General features: G+C 42.8%; 1 protein-coding gene across 1 annotated transcript in view; it reads left to right on the forward strand.

The window, feature by feature from the left end:
* The window catches only part of LOC142774715 (receptor-type tyrosine-protein phosphatase kappa-like), a gene marked incomplete at its 5' end in the record, with an annotated part of 65,599 nt that overhangs the window by 23,491 nt on the left and 25,881 nt on the right, over window positions 1-16,227 (forward strand). Inside the window, 11 exon segments of the mRNA XM_075875622.1 lie at window positions 893-989; window positions 5,323-5,626; window positions 6,451-6,493; window positions 8,127-8,220; window positions 9,015-9,088; window positions 11,750-11,913; window positions 12,047-12,134; window positions 13,203-13,279; window positions 13,358-13,394; window positions 14,606-14,703; window positions 15,360-15,625. Coding sequence (XP_075731737.1) covers window positions 893-989; window positions 5,323-5,626; window positions 6,451-6,493; window positions 8,127-8,220; window positions 9,015-9,088; window positions 11,750-11,913; window positions 12,047-12,134; window positions 13,203-13,279; window positions 13,358-13,394; window positions 14,606-14,703; window positions 15,360-15,625 — 1,342 coding nt within the window.

The following is a 16,227-nucleotide window of genomic DNA, read 5'->3' on the forward strand; positions in this document are numbered from 1 at the left end:
TCAAGGAAATCTCGTATATAATTTTTTGTAGCTTGAGAGAACATTTATTTTAATATATTTTTGCCAAATAAGAGACAAATGGTGTAGAAAACTAGCGGGATATTTTGTAAAGCTCTTCTTGCCCACTGATGCCATTAGACTATATATTAGGGCACATCGGTGGACAAAGCCCTATCCCTTAGTAGAGTGTCTCGTACTATAAATCGTTAACAACTTTTTCCATAGAGTAATTAGGCGGCTATGTTTTAAAACAAAATGAAAGGACGCCGGTGGTACGATATCAGAGTGTGACGCTGAAGGTCAGGTGCTTTACCGAACTTTCTTCGATACGCCCGCTTGCCAAGCAACCATTATTTTATTATAAGTGCACCTCGTCAGAAAAAAAAAGTACTGGCATAGTTAAAGAATTACGATTTATTCTGAAATGGTCATCGTCATAGTGAAATATGTCCGCCCTGCTCAAAATCCGCCTTTCTCCACAATTTTATGACGCACGACGCTTCCTTCTCCTCGAAGGAAAGTTTGATCTCAGAGGATTTTGTTCTTGCCGTACCTGTCGTCCAGGCCTTCACCGAAACACCACTAAAACGGCAGAGGGGAGCACAAAAAAAAGTAAATAGAATATTCCTTCTATGACTGCCGATTGTGCCATTACACCAGGCTCGCCTTCTTTCACCACTCGCAGTGCGGTCAATGCCGTAGGGTACTAGACTTTCGTGTAGTGTTCGCCCAAGAAATAAAATAACTTCAACGTGATGGATGCAATTCGTACTTGTTCAATAAACTCATGTATATGAGGCTGCCGAATGAAAGCCACATCTCCTGCGTGAAACTTTGTCAGTGTTCGTTAAAGCCAGTGGCGATCGTTTTCTCTTTTGGTCATTTTATGCAGTGCCAGTCATTGGGACAAAGGTCGAATTGAAGGATGTGGACGACAATTCGATTACGTTGCAGCTGAAAAGACCGGACAGTGAGCCCGAAGACATAAAGTGAGTATCATTCATACCGGGAAAATATATGCGTTTCTCTGTCAAGAACAACAAAAAGCTTTGAGGAAAGCACTTTCCAATTTTTTGATGCACGATAACTGCTGGATAAATTTCTATATATTCTTGTGGTCAGATTATGGCTATAGCACGGCAATCGTTTCGGTTCTGTAGCTACGACACTGCCTAGAAAAGGTGTCGCCGAGCATACAGAGCAAAATTGTTTTCTACAGTCCTTACAGGAAGTTCTGTTATTTTAAACTTGATGGAGCTACTTCTAGCAAACTTTGCATTATAGAACATGTGCGTAGCTGTTCCGTTTACGTGTGTGCTTTAACATACGTATAGATGCCCAATTATTTATTCTGAACACGCGAGCATTGATCGCGGAGTGTGTAGGCGCCTGTTACAGGCGTACTGGTGTCCAATTACCGGGAAATCCTAGCAGCAGACAGAGTCAAATGACTGGTCATACCAAGCATGCACGTATTTTCGTTCAGTTTGCAACTGTGCTCCGTTAAATGCCGCTTATCGACAGAGCAGTTGATGCTCAAGCATTCAGGTTTCTAAAAAATGGGTGGCTGCGCATATTAGTTACATCTCACCATTTGCAAGCTATGGGTGAACCATTCGTGCAACTGGTAGCTCATACATTCATTCACGCTTGCAGCTGTATTTTTTCTTCATCAGCGCCCTGTTCATTTCATCGTTTTTTTTTGGTGCGTCCTCCTGCACGCACGTTACAGGTGTTACAGACGTACCCGACCGCCCCGAAATCCTTGTCGCATTATATTGCACGAATCGTGCGGCCGTAAACCAGCAACAAGATGAAAGAATTTCGCCGATGCTAGCACCTGTTCACTGTAGATGGATGCAGCTGCTGCATATTGCGCCTACTTCCTGTCACGCTTCTGCGACGTTTATTAACCAACGGTTGTTATTCGAATGAGACATTCCAAATGTGAATGCATAATAAAAACAATATAGGAAATAAATATGAGTGCTGGGGAATAAAAAAAATGCTAAAGATGAAAAGTACAACGGGTAAATAAACGCATATAGAACGGTTTTGCGATATTCGACCTGAGGAGGTTCAAAAAAAAAATGCTGGAGTGGAAATTCTTCTCCACGAGTGAAGCCGTGCGAAATGTAAGATGGCGGCTGTGGCAGCCATATTACTAGAGGCATTATGAGCTGTTCGCGTTCGCCGATTAGGAAGAAGCGTTTTTCTCGCACACCCAACGAATTAATATGACAACTTTTTCGGGTGAGAGAGTGCTCAAAGCGTGTCCTTGTGTTGCTAGTTTTCCTCAACAATCCTCCAATTCAAGGTATAACTATCAGTTAAAGCGCACGAAAAACAGACAGGAAGAGAGGACAAGCGCTTCTCGCAATTCTTCTTTGAAATGTTTGGGTGCATCGCATCTCGCGGCTCATTGCAGAGAGTGTGGTTGTTATCCTCTTTTTCAGGATACTGAATTGGTTTTTTGGTCTAAAAATAAAATAACTCGTGAGTTGACAGAAGCTTTTCACATAAGAAAAAAAGGGGAACAATGCGTCAGCCAGCCTTCGGTTTTGCTGCATGATAAAGAGTTTGTTTTTCTAGATCATGTTCCGACATAATCTGTCTTCTTTTACCATGTGTTCACGATGTGCCACGGATGTACTTTTTTGCCTGCACACGCATGCGTCGCGTTTTTCAATTGCCTGTATTTATATTCTGCCCTTTCTAATAAACAGTTTAGTTGCGAGAAGCGCTTGTCCTCTCTTCCTGTCTGTTTTTCGTGCGGTTTAACTGATAGTTATACCATGCAGATCCAACTAGCCCTACTTTCGACTCTGTTGCCTCAAATTCAAGGCAAATGTGTTGAAGATTAAGTCACCGATAATTGTCTCTGTGGGTTGTTTCATTGGAAATAACCTTCTTTGAATTTATAGTTAAGCTAACCCTTTGACAAACAAACCAAAGCCACTTGATCTCAAAGTGGGAGCCTCCAGAAAAGAGCATGTTTCTGGGATCTTTGGAGGGCAAAAGCTGGCTTCGCTTCCGTTGGCAAGGCATTGCGGGAGCTTCCACTCCAGCATTTCTTTTTAAAACCTCCTTGATTCCACCGCACCACCTACGGCGACAGTAACGGTTACGAGAGAAAAGAGAAAGTAAAAAGAAGTAACTGAAAGATACTCAATTTTAGAAATAACGACAATAAACTGTGAAGGTGATGTAGAAAAAAAACCTAGAAAACTTAACAAAAGGTAATCATAGATGTATAATTGATGAATCACGACGCACGATGGAAGGCTGCAGCGGAATCCAGTAGACGTCATGTTTTCGTTCCACTTCGGAGCGTTTGCTTACGGCTAGTGCGATTGGCCAGAGAAGCCAGCTGTTAAACGAAGACAGCTGTGTCCCAGCCATGCGCGCCAGCCGAAACGAAGCTTTCGAAAAGCGAATGCGTACGAGATTACGCCCGAGTTGTATCGCTTTCGAGAGCTGAACTGGGACAAAGTGCGTGAGTGTACGTCCATGTATGTGCTTGTCCGTATAGTTTTGCGCTCGTTCACTACTTCGCCCATGGCAACTGTTAGGCATGGAAAGAGGAGTAGATGGCGACACGCTGTGACACCAACCTGTACATCATTATCATCATCATCATCATTATCATCATCATCATCATCATGCTATGGTGATGTTCATTGCCAATGCTGCCAAGGCCTCTCCCAATGTTCTTCAATTCACCGTATCTTGTTCTACCTGATTTCATTTTAACCACACAATCTTATAAAATAACATAGTGGTATTTAGAGCGCTTAGACATACAAGAAACGAAACACAGGTGTATGCGGACGAGCGCTCACTTGAATCTAAAGATTATTCACAGAAAAACTATGTTCAAGCACAAACTCACCCAAATTTCAGTAATCTTAGATCTTATAAGACCCACGACAGCGAAATGGTTGTGTCTTTGCTACTGCAATTTGTAGCCTTGTGTCTGGTGATCCCGAAATTGAATCGCGAGTACTCTAACGTGTTGTACATTATTAGGTAGCGTCATTATTAGCAAATAATTTTGTACTACCTGCATTGAAATGAGCAACTAAAAACATACGAGACTAGCGTTCCAGAGTACGACGATGATTGAGGCCCAGTTTTCAATTCGGGGGCCAGTGCATGGTAAAGACTGAAACGATTTGGGTGCTTCGTTATGAGTTGAGCCTGTTAATTGCGTGTACCCTTTAAAGAGTGGAAAGAGTTCCGGGCCTAGGCAGCCACAGCTATATTGAGACCAGTGCGAGGAGGATTCCCGCCACTATTCCTCGCCAGTTGCTACTCTTGGTATTGCGTGCGCCCAGCAAATCTTTTGCGGAATCGGCAACACCAGCCTGACACGTGGAACGTCATACAAGGCCTCGGTCTACGTCATACAAGAGACGATGTCATGAGGTGCTGCCCACTTAGAGAGGCATTTACGTTTATACTTTAAAACCAAATCCAAATATCTCAGAACTAACGTCCGCCACTAATAACCGACAGAAGTGCCCACGTGCACAGTATACAATCAAACAACAGAAACATCTAGGTATTTCAATTTTAGGGTCAGGGGATCTTTAAATTTGTCGGTCCATCTTACTTTCTACTCTTAATATAGTGTTTTTTCTTTATCCTTTTGTAAGAATTCTGTTGCTCTTACTGTACATCGGTTGTATGTCCTACGAAGAGCGAGGTAGCCCAGATCCATTCCTTTCGCTTGATGTCAAATAGAATATCCGCTACCTGGTTTATTCCAAGGCCCGTTCGGTCGCCTTCCGATCTCTTAATGCCGTTCGTATTGCTTTTCGTTTCACTGGACGCTGCGTGATCCTCAACTTTTTTTCTTAGTTGCTTTGTTAACATTCATATCAAATCCCCATCGCTTAGCCCTTGAATTGCGCAGTGGCTGCTTACTTTTCCCTTTCTTGGCAGTGGCAGGTTTTCTGTCGTTATTCGGGAGTGGCTGCCGAATGCGCTCGAGCTTTATTTATATTCCTTGGTGAATTTCTTCTTCCTGACTATGCTCCGGTTAGTTGTCCTTCATGATGTGTAAAAGAGAGCACAGCCGCAGCCACGTCTGTGTATAACACGCGAACAGCCAGTTTTTGCTCCGTGGCGCGAAGCCTTGAGACAGTTTCGGGCTCTTAAGTGGTATATGTCACTTAAAGTTGTGAGGCTCATCACATCAGAGCCCGATACTGCCTCAAGGTTTCGCCTCACAGAGCGAAAACCGGCAGGTTGCGTGCTCTACGCAGACATAGCCGTGACTGCACGTCAAATTGACTCACAGCTTTCGCACGTTTTCAGGTACTACTACGTGGTAGTGCAGAGACACGACCAGAAGATCAATCGCTCGAGACGCTCCACCGATCGCTCGGAAAAGGACGCCGTTGGCAGGCGCGAGTGGACGGAAGGCACGCCCGACTACAACGAGTCGGTGGCCATGAACCTGTCGTATTATATGGCCGCCAAGATGTCGCCCGAGGAAGTCACGAAACGCGGAGACTTCACGGTGGGCGACGGCCTCTACTACGGAGGGTATTACAACGCGCCCCTGGTTCCGGAGTCCACTTACAGCGTTGGACTGGCGGCCGAGGTGGACTTTGAAGGCGTAAGTTCGGCTACTTCTTCACCTACATTTGACAATATGCAGGGGCTCGCTCGCATGTCCTGCATTTCAAGCGCCCTGATTCGCGCGTAAACTTGGGTAAATACGCATTCGGCTAATGTTAAAATAAAATTTTTCATTCAATATATATATATGATTTGGGCATTCGCAAAATGCTGCTAAAAGAGAGTGTTCAGGCAGCTGCAGCAAAACAACACGTCAAAATATATATAAAACAATATTACTTACAAACAATAAATAAACAAGGAGCACTACAACAATTGCATAAATATACGACAAAGATTTACACAAAGCTATTCTTAGCAATAAGTATTGAACGAACTATGATTAGCACTATTCAACTTATAATCAATTACATAGAAATTCAAGTGTATTATGAAAAACAAGAATACAATAAATATATTGCATAAAATCAATAGTTTCCGCACACAAACTCCATAATTGTGTGGAATATATTACACTCATAATTGGCTTTCTAAATCACGTAATGATTTAAGCCTCCCTAGCGTATTGAATTACATTATAAATTGCAATGTACAATAGAGCAATTTGATTATCAATTGACTGTACACTACAGTTAGTCTGGCACATTGGCCCGACCAACGCAAGAGCACACACATTGTCTATGTGTGTGTATGCGTGCGTGCTTTTGTCAAGACAACACAAGCGCTGACAATAACCATAAAAATTGCGTAGGCCACAAATGTGCCTGAGTACCGCGTTAGAAAATAAACAAATGAAGTATGTGATGTCCAGATGACGCAAGAATAATTATGGAAAATCGCGCTTTCCTTTTTTTTTTACAGGACAGGAGAATTTCCTATACACTGCTGTCTGAACCAGTCACAGGTAAGGCCTTGTATTCGTTCACTTACCTATCAACGTATATTGCATCAATTTGCGAAACTGTTTTTAATCATGCGTGTGTGAACGGGCAAGAAACGTTTGTTTCCTGTAGGAAGTATAAGCGCCTTGTGGTGCTAAAACGTTCTATAGCATCGAGAAGATGTCAGCGATTGGGAAGTATACGTAACCGTGCTTTTTGAGTCATCGATATAACAAACCGAAGGACTCACCACCTGTTCATCGATTGAGGCGCAATAAAGTTACGAGGCTGTCAGGTGTTATATCTCCAAGAGAATTGAATGCGGGAGAACAAGAAGCTATAAATTAGTACGTCAACACTCATTCAGTGCCTACTTTCACTTCACCGTACTGTACGGCTCCTATCGACTAAGCTGATCATTAGCCAGCGTGATACTTCTTCGAAGCATGAACTTAAGGCAACTTTCTCTAGTAAAAGATCAACTATCTCTCACTCAACGCCATGGCTAATAAGTATACTTCCAGTGAAGCTCCAACCTGAGGCTATAGACAAGTGTTGCGAAGACGTGTGATGTAGGTCATGTGATCAAAACACAAGCGTACTCGCCTCAACAGTATAGTCTCTCTATAACTATAATTGCTTCTGGTAGACTTGCATCTTATGGAGCAGATGGCGCGAATTCAACTGCAGAGTGGATTTAGGTAACGTGCTTCTAGCTTAATGAAGTTATGAAATGGTTTGGTTGATGCACATAATTTAACGTCCCAAAGCGATCACGGCTGAGAGACACCGTAGTGGAGGGTTCTGGATAATTTCGACCACCTAGGGTTCTTTAACATGCACGCGACTTTAGCATTCCGCCTTCACTGATGATTTGACCGCCACGGCAGGTTTTGAACGCGCGTACCTCGGATCAGCAGCCGAGCACGGTAACCACTTAACTACGGATTCGACAGTTTTGGAGAACAACAGTACCGACATATTTACCAAGGACAAAGAAACAATGTGATTACTGCAATCCGTTGTTTATACAAGTAGACTCGTTGCTTCGAACGCATGCCTTCACTTATGAAGTTTCCGCTGTAGTGCTGTGTTATGAGTGAATTATGAAAATCCTCCGCTGGCTCTAGCATCCACATCGATGCTCAGATTTATTTGAAGTGCGTGATATCGGCCGCGAGGGCCTCCACTAGAGAGGCCAGCGCTGCGATCGTTCTGACGGCACAGATAGAATGCGTAGTCGTGGTTAACAGCAGCTTTACTTTCGCGACATCAGTTGCATCGTCCCCCATAGCTGTACCGGTTCTTGTCGTAGTTTTACGATGCAAACTAGACACGAGAGTGAAACCGGGGGCCACAATTCGTAGTTTGCTTGCCCGTATTATCAGGTCTTACCTCTTCTTCAAGCACTGAGCTACAAAACAAAGGTAAGCACGCATGGTGCCTACAGCAAAAGGGCAGAAAACGCAGTGTTCTGCCCTTTCGACAAGGCAACCCGGCATCCTATGAGTGACGTCATCACGTAGGTGGCGCCACGGTATGTCCTCGAGGCCAATATGAAGTAGTGGATGACAAGGTCGCAGAAATAGTAAAGGACAGTCATCCCGCTTAGGTCATTACGTGCGGATAACGTTAGTTTCCTGATTATTATTTCAGTTCGAAGACAAGAACCTGAAGACCGTGGATCTACACCAGTGGCGGTCATTGTGATAGTCGTCATCCTTTTGGTGCTGCTCATCGCCGCCGCCTGGTGCGTTTTCCGAGTCATTTTCTATGCGTGAGATTTAACAGGAGAAAAGTTGAACAAGGTGCATACGAGTACGTCTAAAACTAGACGAGTGTTTGTGGCCAGCCTACCGTATACAGTTGCTTAATACGAGTAAATACGAGTATTAAAGGCAGCATATTTTCTCACGTATTACCAACCATGCTTGCAAATTTTTATCGCTCTTGGCTAGTAGTTGACTGCAATGTTGGCTTTTGCTGACCTAATTGAGTTTTAGGGGTTTTTGTTTTTTGCAAGAATCATGATGCCGTTGCTAGCCATGTGGTAAGCATGAAACACTGGAACCAATCGGATAAACCAGGACTCTTCAACATGAACAAAAACAAAAAAACAAATATAAGGGTGGTCTTGCTTTAGCAACTGATTAAGCTGCCACAGTAAATTTGTGTTGACTAGCGTTCACTCACTGGTATTGGTTACTGTTTAAATAATCAATATGCCGTGACTAATGTTAGCTGGTATTGGTTAATAAGGTAATCTAAATTAAGTGAAGCTGATGAAGGTAACGCTTTTTTGTATAATCACCACTAAATCACCACAATTTATTTATGCTCTATAACAGATAATCATTCGCGATGGTCCTGTTTACTACTTTTCGTTTTCCGTGGGCGTGCCTTAGTTGCCTTGAAGAAGGAAACCCCTGGGCGTCATATTAAAAGACGGATTAAATTACGTTATTCATAGGTCCTGCATGTTTCAGAGATGCTGGTTGAATTTTTTCATGGCGGGCGATTCAGAGTCTTTCTTTTTGTGTGTAGGAAATGGCGGAAGAAGATTATAGGGAGGTTACCACGATCGTTCCCTCAAAAACCTGCTGCACCTCCCAGTGATGGTAAAATATATTACTGCTTTTCACCAAATATTACAGTTTCAGTTCACTGGTGCAATGCATGCCCTTTCTAAAAGAGCATGTGACAACTCTAGTTTATTTTTCAACTTTTTAGATATATTTAAAAATCTGGATGTTGGCTTACATATATGGGAGTTTTGTTGCATTTTACTTTCGAGATCACTTAGACATTCACGTTGCGGATAATCTTTTAAACTCATTTGTTATATGTCTTGTTGTCCACATGTGAAGATTCATACCTACGATAACTAGAGCCATTATAAATAATATTATTATATGCATTTTCGACATCATTTTCATGGTGTTAGCTTCCTAATGGTAAGTGCAGCGCATCATTTATGCTAATATGTTACTGAGGGATGATTGCCCAAGATATATTACTGTTTCCTGTCCACCGTATACGGTCAAAACGTGGTGAGTCATTCGTTCGACCCGTTCGAGAGTACAGGATTTGCCGGTACTTTTTGGAACGTCCATATTTTCTGACATCATATAAGTAAAACTAAACAAAAAATAAATAAACCTGCATTGCCAATTTTGGCCACCGCGACAGGCAGCGAAAACGCGGAGATGTGGCATTTTTCTAGAACCATTTTTCATTAAATATCTTTATATATTTATTAAAGATATTGGTGCAAGTACGTGACGCCGGCTAGTCTTCTTCTCTTGTACAACTGTCGACATCGCATGTTAGATAACAAACACAATGCTATACATAGGCATGTAGCACAACACTTACGCAGTGAGTCTAGACATTTCAATACGGAGATTTCTCCACACCATACACGATTACGAAAAACACAAGTAATCAAGCAATTACAGCTTCTGCACGAAACATTAAAGTTCACTAGTATGTCATAAGGGATCATATCTCTCGGGAGCAGTGGAGCAGTATCTTGAATACTGCACTGGTTTCACAAAAGTTTTCACAAAGATTTCACTGCCAAAATGTAAACACGAGATTATAGTATAATATACCGGTCAACAATAACACAAGTAATTTTTGTTTGTTTCAGTACTTTTGAGATATTCCTGATTTCTCCAGAACGTTTCGAGTACCTCGTACTCAACTATGGGGGAGCACTGAGCCATCCCGCTAAAAGTCTTTCATAATAAGCTCCTTTTAATGCATAATTTCTCCTTTGACGCTCCACGTTGGTCAATGTAGAACGTCCGCTCATAATCTTGTTGAGCTTCTTTCGATGAGCAAGTAGAAGTGTCACTTTTCCTTATTCTATACAGAAAGGCCTACGTGTAGGCTGTGCCAAGTAGAAGCCTATGAATGACTCTTTCTACAGATTCATTAACATTTATGGGAATATCGCATTCCACACCGGTATCAACGCTACATAACTGGGATTTTAGCGACAATCACGGTCCTCGTTGAGCTTGAGGTCTGTGTCCACTTGTGGCGCAAAACGTGCGCTCAGCCACATCTTGCCACTATCGCGTCTCCATCATTCAGTCCTCTGGAGTGTGTGATCACAGGTTGGCTAAACATTGCAGTGGCGTTCACTGATGCATGAAGGAAAACTCATCGCTGAAGCTTATTAACATCGCATGATAGTTGATGGTAGCACAGACTAAGGACACGAACAAAATGAGGCACATTGAAAACACTTTCAATGCGCCTTCTTGTGTCCATGTCTGCTCTATCATTAATTATATTATTACCATACCAACAAGCACAAATTACCCCCCTCATCATCATAACATCAGCTTGGAATTTTTTGTTGCCTTCCGAAGGTCCTCACATTCATGCGACTAAAACAGGTGCCACAGAATGAACATTTTACTCGCAACGAGGGTAGACTCGTGATTATGCTTTTGCGCATGCGTTACCGTTGCATTAAAAATAATCACATCTCCTATAACAAAATTCAATGAGAGCCAGAGAGGTCAGCCTGAACTATAGTGCACTCTAGCCTGATATTCTCCATAGAGGAAAAAGTGGAAGAGGATAAAACACGGCGATGAGGGGTGATGATGGCTGGAGGGAAATATTATGCACATATATATATATATATATATATATATATATATATATATATATATATATATATATATATATATATATATATATATATATATATATATATATATATATATATACAACAGTGCACCGTGCAAGTAAACTTGAGAAATGATTAGCTCAACTTGGTACTTCGCCTGGATACGCAGTTCGTACTTAATTGATAACACTTTGTCTAATTATGACTAATGTTCCTCGTTCTGATTGATATGTTTGATGTGTCAGATTTAGCTAAAATTGTAACTTCCTGACGTACTTTCCTCAACGCTTCTTTCTTGTTCTATGCCTTTTATCGTGTAGTCGACTCCTTTCCTTCAGGGGCAAAAGTTGTGCCTCCCTGATGTACTTTACTCAACGCTTCTTCTTTGTACTATGTCATTTACTGAGTAGTCAACTCCATTCTTTCTAGAGAGCAACAGCACCGCTATCTTGTATATTCTGTCTGGCAACCACCCTGCTACAGTCTTCGGCCAGCAGTATTGATCAATAAATGATAAATTTAAAAGTAAACAAGCATAATTTGCCGTCCTAACTTTCGCGCCATTTCGCATGCACCTGTACACTCAAGGAAACAGTACTAAGCAATTATAATCATCGCATTTTTCCTCAAGCGGCGAGCCTGTCTATAGTTGACGATAACGACGGCCTGGAATTCGAGATGGAAGAAATGGGAGGCACTGACACCGATATCAGGTCAAAACCACTGCCCGTGTCTGATCTGCAGGACTACGTGCAGCGAATGCTGGCGTGCGACGGCCTCAAGTCCGAGTTTATCGTAAGTCGAAAGCACACTTCACAATGTCTCAAGTGCACTTGAGACGTTTGTAACCGTCAGCCTTTTTCTCTTACAGTGTACATACTTGTCTTGTATGCACTTCGTGATAGCGATTAATCTGAATCAATTTCAGAACCAACCCAAGGGCCGACAATTCCCGACGATTGAAGCGCAGAGGATCGAGAACAAGATCAAGAACCGCTACGGCAATCTGTTGGCATGTGAGTGACGCTTAACTACAGTTTAATGAAGGTAAAATCGCAGCGTTTGTTTTTATATAAATGCCCATTCACCTCTTTCACAATATTAAAGCAACACGTTTACTATAAGTACTGTCAGCATCAAAAGTCTGCGGGATCTGCAGCGCGTGGCAGAGCGGCGCAAAACTGCATGCCTACGCCACCTAGCGTTACGCTGCATGGTGTTGAGGCTATCATCCATGGCTTCGGCGATTAGCAGCGGCACGTTCAGACAATGCGCCGTTGCTAGATGTACTATCAGCGTCAAATGAAACCCGAACAGCGGCGAGCCTTCGCAACGGTATCCACTCATCACTACGAACAGGCACGCATATATGCGCAAAGCTGCTGAACAGGATGCGCGCGCCTGTCAGTGGTGATAACTGGACGGCACGCACTACACTATCGCAAAGGCTTGCCGCTGTTCGGGTTTCCTTTGACACTGATAGTAATCTCGGAAGCCGTGGCCATTAACCTCTACACCATGTCGCGTCAGGGTAGGCGGCGTGGCAATACAGTTTTCTACCGCTTCGCCACGCACTGCAGATACTGCAAACTTTTGCAGCTGATAGTACATTCAGTTATCATGGCAGAGGCACAGCTAGGGGTTGGTATGCTCGCGTCCTATGGTCCATCTTGGTGAAAGTAGCTCACAATTTTCAGCAAAAGTATAAAATGTATTTATGCAGCTATATGTAAACACAATGAGGGTAACTACAGAGACTACAGAGACAGAGGGTAACTACAAAGAGATGAGAAGTTGCACCGCTACAGCATTTCTTCAGAAATGACTGAACCACTGCAACAAGAACTCCGCTATTATAAACGACAGTACAAAATGTCGACCTCAGTAACAACTGATTGAAGGATTGCAGACGGACAATACGTACAGGATTTGTAACTGAGATGAAGTGAGTTAAACACGGTCAAAAACAACATTAAAACTTGGCTATTACTTGCAGGCATGCATCAAAGATTATGTATTCGCCTCATAACACATGGTTTTCACGTCATGGCTAACCTAATGTTTTTGATTAATCCGTCTTTCAGATGACTACACTCGCGTGAAACTCAGATCCATACCTGGCGTACCCTTCTCAGACTATATCAACGCCAACTACATCGACGTAAGTATAAAATACATTAATAATAAATGAAAGGACGTTGGGTTATTTCAAGTTATGCTCCATATTTCTTTTTTCCAGGGCTACTGTAGGCCGAAGCGGTACATCGCAACTCAAGGTATTTGCCCTAGTTTAGAAAAAAAACGAAAGCTTATCTTATTATAGAAACTACGCTTTCAACTAACAAAACTGACAGCGTGCGCTATTCTTAGATGCTCATGGAAATAATCTCTCACGCTTTATTGAGCTATCTGTGATCTAATTTATTTCGTTCAGAGACATACATTGAACAGTACGTGACGAAAAGGGCCGTGGTTGGTGCAAACTTCTTTTGGGGCGTCCGAACGTGAAAACGACCACAATCGTGGTGGGGCTTTGGAAAACGGGTGTTCATCACGCGAGAGTGGAGAGTCAAAAACTGCTGGGGTGTAGATGCCACGTATATGAAGCCAGGACTTCATCATCTTTATTACGGAGCCACTAAACCTCAGCTCACCCCGGAGAAAAATCCGCGTTTCCTCAAACACCCTATATAGTAATTTTACCCGCAGATACCTTTCGACGCAGAACCTTGTGTTACTGGTTTCCTCAAAAAAAGCTCATAGTCCTGGCAATTGTGACAAATGACATTAGCAATAATCATCTGGATGCCTCACTTTTTTTTTGCGGCAACAGATAATTGTCATTTCACAGTTTGCCTTGCGCTCACGCTATATAGCAGCACAAATTCGGTTTATTTCCAAACAGGCTCGCACAAGAAATCCATGTTTTTGAAGTAAATACATGCCAAATATAGACTCACGCTTGCTGCTAAGTTGTTGTGGCAGATTACGTTCCAGATGTCATAAAAAGCCTTTTGATTTATCCAACACAAATTACTAGGAGGTGCTCGCGAAGTATGAAATATAAGTAAGGGTGTCGACCTCAAAAAGGTGCGCTACCACGTTTATTAATGTTGACATTATAGCGGGAAGGGCACTGCCGCATTTTTTTTTCGTACTGAGGCACCCCGCTTTAACATATTCTGTAATCTTTAGAGCGAAGACGATCGAACTTGAACACCAACCGATAAAATTTAGCAGAATGGAAAGCCGAATTAACCTTTAGCACAAGCAGCAGTTTTTTTTTTTTTTTTTGCCGCGTTTCCGGAACACAGGCGTTCCAGAAGCGTGGCAAAAATATTATTACTACGGCATTAAAAAAAACACAATGTGATAGACGTGGCATTTTGTCACACTGGATTTAATTATAGGAATCTACAGCATAGAATGTCAGCCCAGAGTGATATTAGTCACCGTTTTGTCGTGATTTTGATCCCTGTCCTCGCAGGCCCCAAGCCGCTCACAGTACAAGACTTTTGGCGCATGGTGTGGCAGGAAAATGTGTGCAAAATTGTCATGCTCACCGGCCTCGTGGAAAATGGCAAGGTATGAATCACGTGTCTGGTCTTATGGGAACACAGATTGAATATTTAATGCAGGGTGACTGGTTAACGTCTTACATATGAACACAACAAAGGTCAGGCTACGCATTACAACCATGCTCATCGCTTGTTCACATTGCGGGATGTCTAAGTAAAAAACAAAGAGAGTGTGGGGCTTCGGCTGCACAGTTTAGCTGTCGTTCGTCCCTATTCAAATAAAGTATAGGATAAATGCTAATATGTCAACGACACCATGCGCACTATATTTGCCTTACACGCTGCATTCAACTATTTGCGATTTGCCACATCTCCAGTAGGCAGCGCTGCAGCTGCATGAGACACCACTGTGTGAGCAACAATGACTGCATTTCTGACAATACACACTGTATCGCGTACGGGAAGAACAAATGTGCACAAAAATGAGAATACGAGCCACGTAATAACAAATTTATAATACAGTTCATACCTAGAAGTGGCTATATAATTCATAAACCACATTAACCTACCCATTTAACTCCTTTTTTCAATGGCACCGCTGGCCTTCTTTCCAATGATAAATATACCTAAACTAACTTAGTGAAATGTGTTCCTTCTTTGATGCAGCTACACTGCACTGACGAGTCAATTAACAACTTCTTAACCACCGGCTCCCTATCGCAGACCAAGTGCGAGAAATACTGGCCGGACAAGACGGCCACCTACGGAGACGTGCAGGTCCACTTCATCGCAGAGGAGACCTTCCCAGAATACTGCGTCCGTCAGCTTCACATGACGATGGCCGACAACACGCGTGAGGTCAAACACTTCCACCTCACTTCGTGGCCCGATCACGGTGTTCCCCTCTACCCAAACACGCTGCTCACTTTCCGGCGGAAGGTGAACCAGTACAGGACTTTCAACGAGGCTCCAGTGGTGGTGCACTGCAGGCAAGAGAAACTAGCGCGCTTTCTCGCTACCACCCAGACAAAAAAAAAAAAAAAAAACAGGAGTCTTTTTCTTATCGGGAATACAGGGCAATCAAATAATGTGTGCGTGCGTGATTTACTCTGTGTGTTCCATGTATCTTGCTCTCTGCCGCTACCACACAGAAATAGAAACAGGAAATTCAGGAGCCCTTTCCCCATCGGGAAAAGGGTGCACTCAAACATTATGTGCGTGCGTTACTTGACGTGTGTGTTCCACGTAAATTTCCCTCTCCCGCTATCGCACATAAAATTCAGGAGCCCTTTACCTGTCGGAAATAGGGGGTGATCAAATAATATGTGCGTGCGTGTCTTACTGTGTGTGTTCCACGTATTTTGCCTTCTCCCGCTACAGCACATAAAAAAGCAAATTCAGGAGCCCTTACCCTATCAGAAAAAAGGGGAAATCAAATACTGTATGCGTGACTTACTGCCTGTGTTCATGTGTTCCGCGGATTTGGCCCTGTGCCGCTACCGCACAGAAGAAAAAAAAAACGTGAATTGAAAAGCCCTTTCTTTGTTTGGAAAAGGGGGCAATCGAATACCGATGCACGTTCGTCAATTGC

Source organism: Rhipicephalus microplus, chromosome 10, assembly GCF_043290135.1.
Source record: "Rhipicephalus microplus isolate Deutch F79 chromosome 10, USDA_Rmic, whole genome shotgun sequence".
Lineage (NCBI taxonomy): Eukaryota > Metazoa > Arthropoda > Arachnida > Ixodida > Ixodidae > Rhipicephalus > Rhipicephalus microplus.